At 37.2% G+C, this 12,975-nt stretch overlaps 1 protein-coding gene across 1 annotated transcript in view; it reads left to right on the top strand.

Moving 5' to 3' along the window:
* The window catches only part of LOC139718674 (scavenger receptor cysteine-rich type 1 protein M130-like), an 84,162-nt gene that overhangs the window by 30,510 nt on the left and 40,677 nt on the right, over window positions 1-12,975 (top strand). The window contains exon 7 of the mRNA XM_071630131.1: window positions 12,161-12,365. Coding sequence (XP_071486232.1) covers window positions 12,161-12,365 — 205 coding nt within the window. The remainder of the gene's footprint in view (window positions 1-12,160; window positions 12,366-12,975) is intronic.

Genomic DNA, 12,975 nt, shown 5'->3' with positions numbered 1-12,975 from the left:
ATATTCAACAAGATCACAACAATTTCATGATCGAGAAAATAGAGAGAATAGAAAAGGTGATGTTAGCAGTACTCGAAGGTTTAGAGCTACATTCAACATTATGCAAAACTAATGTTACTTGCAAATTCAGTTTTTGAGCCTACGAACCTATATTTCTTCAAAAGCGAGCGATCAGAATTATTAACCATGCTGGGTATTTATCTCACACTAACGCCTTATTTCAGAAAAATAAGATTTTAAAACTGATAGATTTGTTTGGTTATAATTTAGGTATTTTTATGTATAAACTTTCCTCAAAAGATCTTCCTGGTGTCTTTTTACAGATGTTCATAAGAAACAATTCTGTCCACCACTATCCAACTCGCCAGAGTGACGCTTATCACCTTCCACGAACTCGAACAGTTTTCGCTAAAAACACAATTATGTATACAGGTCCTAAATATTGGAATGATCTCCCAACAGAGGTTAAAAGCTGCTTGTCATTATCATCCTTTAAGCGTAAACTCAGACAGCATGTATTGAATAGCTACAACACACAAGTGCACTAAAATTCCTTTTTATTATGCTGATGGCTGCTCTGTTATACTACTCGGTTGTTGCCATGTGAACAGACTCATGCATATACATTTTAGTTGCATGCTCTCTCAAATTCCTTCCCATCGTTGTTTTTCCTTCCACTTCTAGTAAGACCTTGGTCGTGTCGCATAGTTTCCCCTCCTTTCTTTCTTTACTTTCTTTTATGCATCATTGCAGCTGGCTGGTATATCACATATAGGAATTGCAATTGATTCATGTTCTCCATTTTTTAAATCTTTCCCCGTGTCTATGGAAGCCGGAATGTTTAAACCCTATAATAGTACTTAAGTATTCACGTCATTATCACTCCCATGTCTAAATTGCTATGAGAGCAACTGCTATAGTGTGCAGCATGTGGTTACTTGTTCTCATTTTATCACACACATAAATGCATGTGAGAAGAATATTCTGAGCCCCGAGTAATAGTCATTCTCTTTTGTTTATCATTACTTTTGGTCTTAATTGTACCCGTGCTCCTCATCCTGTTCCCCTTACTAGGCTTTTGTTGGGACCTACACTCAACAAGCTTTGCTTTTTAGTAGGTTCCATCGTATTTCTCTTCGCAGCTTTTACTTTGATTGAAAATGACACATCGACCGTTATGTATTACTTTTGTATTCCTATTTCTTCATGTATATATCCAAGCTGGACATTCTGTATTATATTTTGTTATATACCATGTATTTTCCATCGAGAAATACGAAAATAAATTGAAATTGAAAAATTGAAATTGAAATATGATAAATTAGTCAAAACAGTTGAAAAATTTGAGATATGAAATAATTTAGTGACCGGGATTATTGTTGGAATGATACAGTGTCAAATAAAGGTTGTTTTTTTACCCACGCCGATGAAAATCGGCAGGGGGTTATGTAAAGGGTTCCGTATGTTTGTTTGTTTGTTTGTTTGTTTGTTTGTTTGTTTTTTTGTTTGTTTGTTTGTTTGTTTGTTTGTTTGTTTGTTTGTATGTTTGTTTGTTTGTTTGTTTGTTTGTTTGTTTGTGTACAAGATAACAAGAGAACGGGTAAACGGATTTGCACGAAATGTTCAGGGAATGTTTGGATAATGACAGGAAAGAATCGATTAGATTTTGGTGATAATCGGTTGACCCTTGCAAATTCTGTGTGACCTTGAAGTTTTGACCCCATGGTATAGTGACCATTCCGAAAATTTCCCGTTTCTCACTTTGCGATTTTCCGCTACCATACGAACACATAAACTCCCCAACGATCCGACTTCGCTGCTCAAATGTTCGTAAGAATTCCGAAATTTACGTTTAGGCCTATTTGAGGGACTATGTCCTTCTAGATTTATGAAAGTTCGTTCTCCGTCATCACAAACTGGCCCGTATTTTGATGATTTTTCAAATTAACATTGATTGTTTTTTTCGTTAGAGGAGCATTTTGCTCGGTCGCAGTCACACTGCACGATATGCGTGCTCAATGTCAATGCGTGTGCAAGGCCGCTGAAAATGCATCGCGCTCTACACTGTTGGTGCAAAATTGCACCGGGGACGTTGCGGCGCTCGTTGGTAGCCGAATACTGGTGCAGTAGACATTTGCATTCAACCCTTGCATTGAATAATTCCCGTAGACACTAATCATAGGGGTAATTGCCTAGGGGGTACGTAAATTTTGTTTTTCTTTTTTGCTTTTGTGGATACCATCAAAGATCGTACACTCATACGACCTTTGATATTTGATGATTTTTCAAATTAACATTGATTGTTTTTTTCGTTGGAGGAGCATTTTGCTCGGTCGCAGTCACACTGCACGATATGCGTGCTCAATGTCAATGCGTGTGCAAGGCCGCTGAAAATGCATCGCGCTCTACACTGTTGGTGCAAAATTGCACCGGGGACGTTGCGGCGCTCGTTGGTGGCCGAATACTGGTGCAGTAGACATTTGCATTCAACCCTTGCATTGAATAATTCCCGTAGACACTATTTCATAGGGGTAATTGCCTAGGGGGTACGTAAATTTTGTTTTTCTTTTTTGCTTTTGTGGATACCATCAAAGATCGTACACTCATACGACCTTTGATATTTGATGATTTTTCAAATTAACATTGATTGTTTTTTTCGTTAGAGGAGCATTTTGCTCGGTCGCAGTCACACTGCACGATATGCGTGCTCAATGTCAATGCGTGTGCAAGGCCGCTGAAAATGCATCGCGCTCTACACTGTTGGTGCAAAATTGCACCGGGGACGTTGCGGCGCTCGTTGGTGGCCGAATACTGGTGCAGTAGACATTTGCATTCAACCCTTGCATTGAATAATTCCCGTAGACACTAATCATAGGGGTAATTGCCTAGGGGATACGTAAATTTTGTTTTTCTTTTTTGCTTTTGTGGATACCATCAAAGATCGTACACTCATACGACCTTTGATATCATCACACTCTCGGCTTGCTATAATCAAAATATCCCGTAAGAAAACGGCGTATTTCTCGATTTTTAGCGCTTTTTCCGCGACCCGTCGTGTAGACAATACTCTTAAAACTGGACTTAATTCGCGCGCGCTTGGAAAAGTTCCGATTCTGCACTTTTGACGGTGGAATTTGGGATTTTCGATGGATTTTTGGAGGAGACTTAAGGACTTTCCTGTACGTGAATGAGTGTTAATACCGTATGTGTAATGATGTGATTTGCGTGTGATGTGACTGTAGAACCAAAGATCGTACACTTCAGTGTACGATCTTTGGTAGAACTCACTGGCTGGTGATAAAGCACACTGGCAATTAAGTGGCCGAATTCTGGTAGATGACCGAATGCACATTATGTTTACCCCGACTTTGTACTTAGGCGTGGGTCTGCCGCCTTTGACGGCCCCTCTCTAGTTTTATATAAGATTTGTATTATTTGCATGCAGTTTTCAATGTGTTGATTGTTAATTTCAATTGATGTATATGACATTTCTCTTCTTATATCAATGAAAATATTCTATGATTATGTACATTTGTGCAATATTTGACCTTTAGTCTCCTGTCCCATTGGTAATAAAGGACTTTTCAATTGAATTCATTTCCATTGACAAACCAGCTGAAGAGAAACATTACGCCAATGATTCTCATATCTCGAGTTCCACACAACAGGTCATACAAGGCGTTTTCACATCAGCCCGATGTTTCGAAATAGCGCGCTATTTTCTGACTTGGGAAATAGGAAAATATCTCGAGCTTGGATTATCGGGCTGATGTGAAAACGCCTATTATGTCTTTTAGCTTTTGTGCGATTTTTTTTTTTTTTTTGCGTGAAGGGTTGGATATGAATAGACGCTGGAGTTTGAGATAAATTAATCTTCAAACATTGCAGATAGCTGATTGTAGGTACACGTATATCCGTACATCAATATTGTACTTTGCCTATGTGTAAACAGATGACTTTGAGAGTGTTAATAAGTCGTGAAATGGGGATTTGGTGGGTGCGTAGTGGTGTGAATCCTTAATAAGTACTAGGTGTTACAAAAACATTTCCCACTTTTCATCCTTAATAGTTCAAAAACTACATATCAGATAACACTGACATTGATATGAGCAATAGCCGAATAGTGTACAATCTTGTTGGAGGTAATATAAAAATGATAGCATAAATCAGTTTCATTGAATTCAATATTTATTTTTAAGTTATAGGTTTCAGATTTTGCAGGGATCAATTGGTGTGTATGGAAGTGTGTGGTTAACGCCTTGACAATGGTCCTGAACAATAACGAGGAATGGAATGCTCTATTGCATATCCATCAGAAATTCCAATATCACAGCTTGTCTTTATTCGTCCTGAAATGTAGTGCATGCAAGCGCATGAAAGCATTTGCTTATTTTTTCATGTGCATGCATTTTACCCTTTACCATGAACTCAGACCAGCAGTACTCAGGGCAATGCATCATGAATTATTAATACAGCATTGATGCACCTGGAAGCAAGAGTCCAAGCCTAGTCAGCAGAGCTCTGAAAAGGCGGTATTCATGGTATTCATGTCTATTGTTCAGGGTCATTGTGAGCACACACGCACATACACATCATTGGTCCTTGTGTAAAGTTCAGTTTGGTACAAAGTGTTCAAAATTGACCAAAATCTGGAACTTAACTTTAAGATTAATTACGGATTTAACGAAACTGATTCATGCTCTCATATTCAAATCACCTCCAACTAAATTGTACGCTGTTTAGCTGTTGCTCATATCAATGACAGTGTTATCTGATGTATAGTATTAAACTATATGAATGTAAGGATCAAAAGTTGGAAATGTTTTTGTAACACCTAGTATTGTACTGCACGTTTCCGTAGAAGCAAAAGAGTATTGATTTCAATAAGACTACAGTTTCTCCAAAACATTTGACAATATAAATATGATACGAGGAATATCAACGCATTGTAAAGATATTAACACTGTAGAAGATAATAAGTTATCATTGTCAATATTTTCTGAGAAAAGTGATTTTCTACATATCGTTGACCGGATTTTGCGTGAGTAATAGGGCCATTGTAAATGAGCATCAATGATTGTTCCCAAAAACTCAACAAACGATGTTGTTTTTTTCCAGTTGGGTAGCAGTATTTTGTGTAAGTCTATTATTATCAAACAATTTGTTAATCCTAAAGCATGATAACAATTCGAATTATTCTAAATTGCTTATCAATAAAGTGAATGTAAATCTTTATGACAAAGGAAAATGCTCGTTTTATCCACAAACAAAATCAAATGAAGCAATGGCAGAGAATACACAAAATAATTCACATAAATGAAAATATAAGGGTTGCTAAAATGTAACCTTACGGATTGTCAAATTCCACGAAGGAAATTTTGTTTAGTGGATCTAATGATCGATTTAAAAAGCAAATTATTCTTTGCAATGTTAAAAATGTCTAAACCGGTTTAGAGCTTGGCGTCAGAATACCATATTTTTCAATTGTGTGCGTATAAATAATAGATTATTATGATCCCTAGTATCGAACGCCTTATACTTGAGTCCATGAAAATGATTCAGTAACTTTGTCATATTGAACAATAAAACAAACATCCCTTTCCAAAGCCCAACTGATTAGAAACTGGATGAATGAATATTACTATTCAGAAGTCAAATGGTCTGTTCAAAATCTGTTACGGGCACTTTTTTCCAGGAATTTTGGATGACGCAGGAATAAATAAATCGAACGATAATTCTTCGTTTGTAACGAATCATCTCTTCTTCTTCTTTTTTTTTGATAAATTGCCTTATGTCATTTAATTTCATCTTTTATTACGCCAAGCAATCGATGTTTGAGTGCGTACTCGTTTTGTGTTCTGGTTCCCGTGGATTATGTTAAAATGTCTCGTGTATTACTATTATAAAGCGACTCCGAGGGGACTGCATTCTACAAGCTTGGCTTTTTAGCAGTCCCCTCCATTTCCGACCTTTTCTTTGTTATGATTCAGTCACATTTTGTCCTTGTACTTCTTCTACCAAAATATGTTTTTTGTTTCATGTAAACAAATGACGTGTATTTAAATTTCATTTGGACATGTAAAAGTTACTTTGTACTGACTTTGTGTATATGCAATGTCATATTATATGGTTTGGCCGGAAATGAAATAAAAAATGAAATGAAATGAAATGAAATGTTGCTAGCTTTCAGTAGGAATTTAAAATCCACTCTCTTCACATCCAAGACAATCGATTTACGACACATTTACTTTATGAATGTACGCAAACGGCGCACTTATGATTAGTCCTGGTCTCCGATTAATGAACTCATCTATCTCTAGTTCTAGTGAAGATTTATAACTTTCTTTATTTCATTACCAACAGCTTTGCCCCTTTCGGCGGGATCCGAAGGTGTCTGTGCTGGCTCCAATTGTCCTGGCTTTGTGTGTCCGACCGTGCGGGATGAAGTTGCTGGAGACGAAATCCAGCTGGAATTGCAGCAAATAGAACGACCGCCAATCAAATCCCTTGAAGAGTTCGGGATTCCCAGCAGCTTGACCCATTGGCAGTGTGTGAGACCTCGTGAAGGTAAAGTGAAACACCGTAATTACGGATGCTGATGAGTGTCACTGATAGAAGACGAGTTAACGCATTTACTTGACTTCAAAATCCAAGAACTTGTCATTTCGGCTTCTAGAGTCTAAGGAGTCTAGAAATATGTCCTCGCGTCATCTCGAATTTTCGGGCCCAAGAACACTGAAGAAGGTGAGAAGGCAAAATCACAGATTTCGTCTTCTCAACTTTTCCGGTCAATCGAGATGTGAGATCTTGTTTTGGCTTCTCTGATCCGAGTTAACGAGAAGGCGAGAAGGCGAGAAAGGGGATATTTGAGATTTCGTTGTGTTCTTGCTGTCTTTGACCAGGAATGGTCGAGAAAACAATATACTAAGTACTAGATCGTCTTTATACGTGTCGCACATATTTAACTTCAGTATACTAAGTTCTCTAATAATGAAGTTGGATAATGTAAATGTCACAAGGACTTGGGAATAGATCAAATTTGATGTCTGAATGGAAATTTTAAGGCCCAACTGGCACAATTTTCCGGGCAAGCAACACGGGGTTCGGTGCGTTAAGGGATTTTCCTGCACTCGGGATAATTTTCTGCGGGTAGATAAGAATATGGGCTTTAGTTTCGCGTGCGTCTTACCTGCTGAACGCGTGCTTTTTACGTTCTACTTTGGCCTACGTTCCAGTAACGGACGACAGAAGGGCACTGCAAAGTACCTTCGTAGGCCTATTACCTACGCGGGAGTTGCCTACGAAGTGCGGCCGCTACGAGTCTCCTACTGGTGTTCTGCGTGGACCTCTGCGGGCAGTCCCGCTACAAGCATGTGTGAGAGGGCCTTTTTGGTTCCACGACCATTGATGCAAAGAATCTCAATTCCAGCTTAAATTCTCGTTTCTTCAAAAAGGGTACTTCTGGGAACTGCAATACCCCCCCCCCCCTTTTTTTTTTCTGGATTTTGCAGGGACGTTGGTCTATTAATAAAGTGATAAATGTTGCCTTTTATAGGGAAAGTGCAGGTATGCAGACTGTAATACAGTTAAAGTGATTGCGAAGTATTCCATTCCCCTAATTAAATGCTTTTGCCACGCCCCATGGTCCACCTCTCCCGACTGATCAGGGAAGAGCAAAGATTCAATAAAGGATGAGCGTCGATAAAATGTGTCCCCATTTTGTATAATTTTTAAAGTTCATCGAACTACTATCTAAAAATAAATCAACCTTTGTTTTGTTTCGTTTTATTATGTGCACGGACATGCTGAAGAACAGCCATGGCTGAAGCTTATGCTAAAAAAAAATAATAAATGAATAAAAGCATGATTGAGAAAAACCATTAAGCAGGGGTTTCTCTTCTACGTATTTGCTTTGTTTACGTGTTTAGTCGTGTGCGTGTGTGTGTGTGTGTGTGTGTTAGTGTGTGTTAGCCATGTTTTCATCATCAACATAATATTCATTCTGCTAAAAAAGTGTTTTCTAGCGCACTTCGCAAATTCATTTCTTTTTGTAGTCCAAAGGAAAGCTGCTTGTTTGTTCCCCCTTTTTGGTCGTCTTTCTATACCAAGAGCATTATCCTTGTTATCAAACATATAAAATATTATACTGAATTGATCATCTCTAACACACAAAGGGGCACACATGCACGATAAGGGAGAGTCACGGTGTGTCCTAGTATTTGAATGTTCCTTTCTGGCAACCTCAATAAATTGAACTCCTTTACCTGTTTTTGTACGTTTTGTGTATCCTGTGTCTGTTGCATGTGAGTAACTAATTCCTATTCAACGACGTCAACAAACACAAAGCGTTGTTGTTGTTTTGCTAAAGTCATGAAAAAAAAAACACGACTACATGCTGATACTAAAACACTGAATGGTTAATGTTATCTACGAGTATGTCAATCTTACCCCGAATTGCTGTGGATTCCTAATCAATTTTTTTTTTTGTTTATTTATGTTTACTCACCAAACCAAAGAATGGTTATGTTAACACGTATGCAGCATTTTTTTAATTCTTAAATTAGACCACATGATTTCAGATTATCTTTGGACTGTCATGTCATTGTCCATCGTTACTAGGTATCATTTGCTTTCCTAATCAAATCAAATTTAGATTTCTAATCAATTTTTTTTTTGTTCATTTATGTTTACTCACCAAACAAAACAATGGTTGTGTTAACGCATATGCAGCTTATTTTTAAATCTTAAATTAGCCCACATGATTTCAGGTCATATTTGGACTGTCATGTCATCGTTCATAGTTACTAGGTATCATAATATAATTTGCTTGATAATCCTCACTAGTCACTCTCATCTAAACCTTTCCGTTCATGATGAGTGGAGAGAAGGATAAGGGAATATATCATTCCTAGTTAATGGGAAGACATTATAATTTAATGGCACATCTATCAATTAATCCCTGCATAGGACGGTGTCATTAGAATATCTTCTGCTGCGTATCCAGTGGATACAGTCCGACTTCGCTTATCCAGCCCTCTCTTATTCGGACTTCATCATTATCCAGACGCCTCCAAGCAGTGAAAAAAAAAATGATCTGAAATACAATTGAAGTTGTACAAAACTCATGATATTTTTAGAAGAATTTAGTAACTTGCTTCAGTTTTAGTGATTATGACTTTAAGTAGGCTACCATAAATGACACTACTGTTGCGGTGAACACTAGGTATAACACATTTACAGTGGACACATGTAAATGCAGGCGTGTTTGCGTGAGTGTGACTTGACAATAAGCGTATTTGTGTCTTGAGTAATATGAAGAAATATAACAGTACAACAAAGAGTCGTGCTCTTATCTTCATTTTCCGCTTTAGCTGTTCGATTGTCTTCAAACGGGGAAGGAAGAGTTGAAATCTACTACTTCAAGGAATGGGGAACCGTGTGTAACACGTCATGGGATAATAATGTAAGTTGTAATCTTTTAGCCAGTTTTGGTAGTAAAAACTCACTACATTGTGTAGTCTAGTTGACTATAAAAAGCAAGCAAGTAAAAGGGTTATACTTCATTAGCAGAACAAAAATTAGTCAGTAATAGATATTCGCGACGTTTCTCCAAAATACGCTCAGCAAAAAAAGAATGTAAACATTTTTTACTGCACATATTTTTCCTAGAAGATTTTGATCAAAATCATTGTGCCTGTGGTACACCATATCAAAGATTATTTCATTGGATATCAACCTGGTAGGTTAACACAAAGGGAAATCTCATGCATGAGTAAACACGTTGACTTTATCCTTCAAGACACAAAAGTAAAAATTGCAAGAATTGACATATTGTCGTTCATTTGCAAAAAGCCCTTCACAAGATAGCAATGATAACAAAAGAGCTATTTCACACAATGAGAGACATGAATGAAATAGAAGTTTTCGTCCCCTTGAAGTTTTCGTCCCCTTGTTTCTCTTTATCTCCTCAAACACTAAGAAAAGTGGGAAACTGAAGGGGAAAAATAAGCGTTTCCTATCGAGTCTAACTTCAAATGACACAGGGAGTAAGCCGCAAAGGTGAAAAAATGGACAGAATCTCTTCATTTCAATCTTTTCATTTACGAATTTAAGAAGTCATGAGACAATTTCAAGAACCAAGTACGATTTTCAAAGTTCTTTATTTGAAATAACATTTGAAATTTCTGTCATTTTTGTTAATATTGCCTATTTCACACCATTTGAATTTGGATTTGATAGAAAATTCTTAATTTTTCGCCTTTCTTTATCTTAGCGGGCTACAAAGTAATTATGAAGATCATGAGATGCTTTTCAAAACTGAATTGTATATTTGATTATTTTGAATTGTCTTTAATTGTTGTCATTGTTACATGGAAGAGCACATACGCATGAATGACAACTTGTCCATTTTTGCAAGTTTTGCTTTTGTGCTTTGGAAGAGAAAAACGAATGTGTTCACTCATGTTTTTTTTTTTTTTCATTGACCTACAGATGTACCAGGCTGATAGCCAATTAATTACCTTTAACATGGTACATAAAACATTAATACTTAGCCAAATCTTCTGTGAGAAATATGAACTTCAAAAAGTGTTTCCTTTCTTTTCCTTTTTATTTTCTTTTTTTTTTTGCTGAGCGTGTATTCATAACCCCAAAATAAAACGACACGGATCAAGAACATATATGATTTTTTATCTATATGTGATCAGTGATTAGCCAATGTATGATCTTGTTAATCTTCCAATCAAATGGAACAGAGTGCATCTCCATTTTGATCATTATCATACACATTTTAGTCGATGTCTTTATGTAACAGATCCAACACCATTTCGTAAAATTTGGTATCCAACATGAATGGGAAATGAAGAGACTTTAGATGCGGAATATTTAAGTCGGGTGCAGGTTTTTATTTATTCTGGGGCATTAAGATGAATTTAATAGGGCTATGATTCTCTTGCTAACAATGCAGTGGCAATAAGCTACAGAGCGATGAGCGTTTTTACTTTGCTTGTCCACATCGTATTCATGACTAAGGTAGATAAAGTTCGATCTCTGCAAAATCGCTGGAAACGTAGACTCACTAATTCAATTCAATTCAATTCAGTTCAATGCAATTCAATTCAACTTTTTATTTCATTTTTCGACAAGAGCATTTGTGACCGTGCACCTCAAAACGAACATAAAGTCGCATACACTGATTTTGCGTGAGGACTGAAAATAAGTGAAATGGGTCAACCTAGCCGAACTTGACTTTTCCATATTTTCTGAAAGAACGGGTCTTCTTTTACATTATGCTAAAATTTGGTATCATAAAACGGGCAGGAAAGTGTGTTTTTAGCAGTTTATCTCGAACATTTTTGGTAGAATAGTGTGATTAGGCGTGTCTTTAGAATCCCTTTTTCATTTCTGAAAAACCTTGTCCACACTCTTCACTTTCAACTCTAATAACTTTTGAAAGGATAGTGCTACTACTTTGAAAGTTGGCATTAATTATGGACAGAATGTGTTAATAAGGCATGCTTAATTTCAGTTTAATTTGATAATCCCTTCATTGTTGATACTCTTGTGGTTTACTTCCTGTTTTTTGTCCCATTCATCGCACAGCCAGCACGGTTTGGTAAAGATTAAGCGCTTGAATAGACACTGTACTTCAGAGCCTCTATTCTCAGCTCACACTTTTCCTGAGTTTGTGCTTTCTTTCCAATTTTAGATGGGTTAGGAGAGTCCATTTGATTTGAGTTATACATCATTTTAAAGCTTAAAGTCTGCTCTTTCAGAATATGGTCTTAACTAAAATTTCATGTCTGGCGACTTTTTGTTTGTTTTGAGGTGCAGGGTCACAATTTAGACATCACTTTTTTGGTAACAGAAAATAAGGTTCGTAAAACTATGTAGGATGAAAAGAATGTAGGATGAAAAGAATGTAATGAAAGTGATCTTCCTAATAAAATAGAATTCATGTGACAGACACTATGTCACGATTCAGTTTGGTTCATTTCTGGGCGAATCGACTTTGCAAACACGAGGCGCAATGTAATATTCTCGTATGATACTTAACTACAATTTATCATTCAGTTTGTGAAATACTGGACATTATAATCGCAGTTTATATCAGTTTGTAAGCATTTTCATTTTCGCAAGTCTGTGCTCTTCGGATAAATAGGCTGCTCAAGTTGTTTGCAAGGAGCTTGGCTACACCAAGGGTCTAGCTTGGTCGGGTGCGTACGAGGAGGGCACGGGGCGGATCTGGCTTGACAACACGGTGTGTTCGGGCGCCGAGGAGTCCCTCTACAGATGCCGCAAGAGTCCAATTGGGGCGAACACCTGTCATCACGGCCAAGACGCTGGGGTGGTGTGCGATCTCAAAGGTTAATATATTTTGCGTCTTCGGAAATTTGTTAGTACTTGGCACTTAAATGGAATTCCTAATCGTTTTCCAACACGTTCCCTTCATATCCTAAAGTATGACCAATGCAACTAGCACTCAAAGCGTGTTAGATCCTAACCTGTCGTATCGGGCACAGTCACGGTTTGTACGCAGTTTAGACGTTGATAATGGAAAAGAATCCCCCCCCCCCCCCGCTCCAAAAATGAGGAAAAACGAATAGACAGACAAAGCGTGAGAGATAAAAAGAGACCAAAGAACAATGACAGGGAAAAAAAATATATAGATACTTTCTTACAATTTATATCAAGCAAACAACATCCCAAAATAATCACTTAAAGTGAAAAAAAAAATGTTTGTTATGTAGGAAGCTGTCGATACCACCTGTTAGCCTCAGTCGATATCATTGTTTATGACTAATATTCTTCTTAAAAAACACACACGCACAAAAAAAATAAAATAAATGCCCAAATTCTTGTATTTTGACTACCTCAGGTCCTGCCATCAGGTGTCGACAATTTTGTCCGACTCATTGCACTTGTACTTTCGAACTAATTCAAAAAGGAAGCATTTGAGTGTCTATTCACAATGAA

The sequence above is a fragment of the Diadema antillarum genome, unplaced genomic scaffold, assembly GCF_040938485.1.
Source record: "Diadema antillarum isolate AM-2024a unplaced genomic scaffold, OU_Dant_1.0 scf00000098, whole genome shotgun sequence".
NCBI lineage: Eukaryota > Metazoa > Echinodermata > Echinoidea > Diadematoida > Diadematidae > Diadema > Diadema antillarum.
This window is presented reverse-complemented; position numbering and strand designations above follow the sequence as displayed.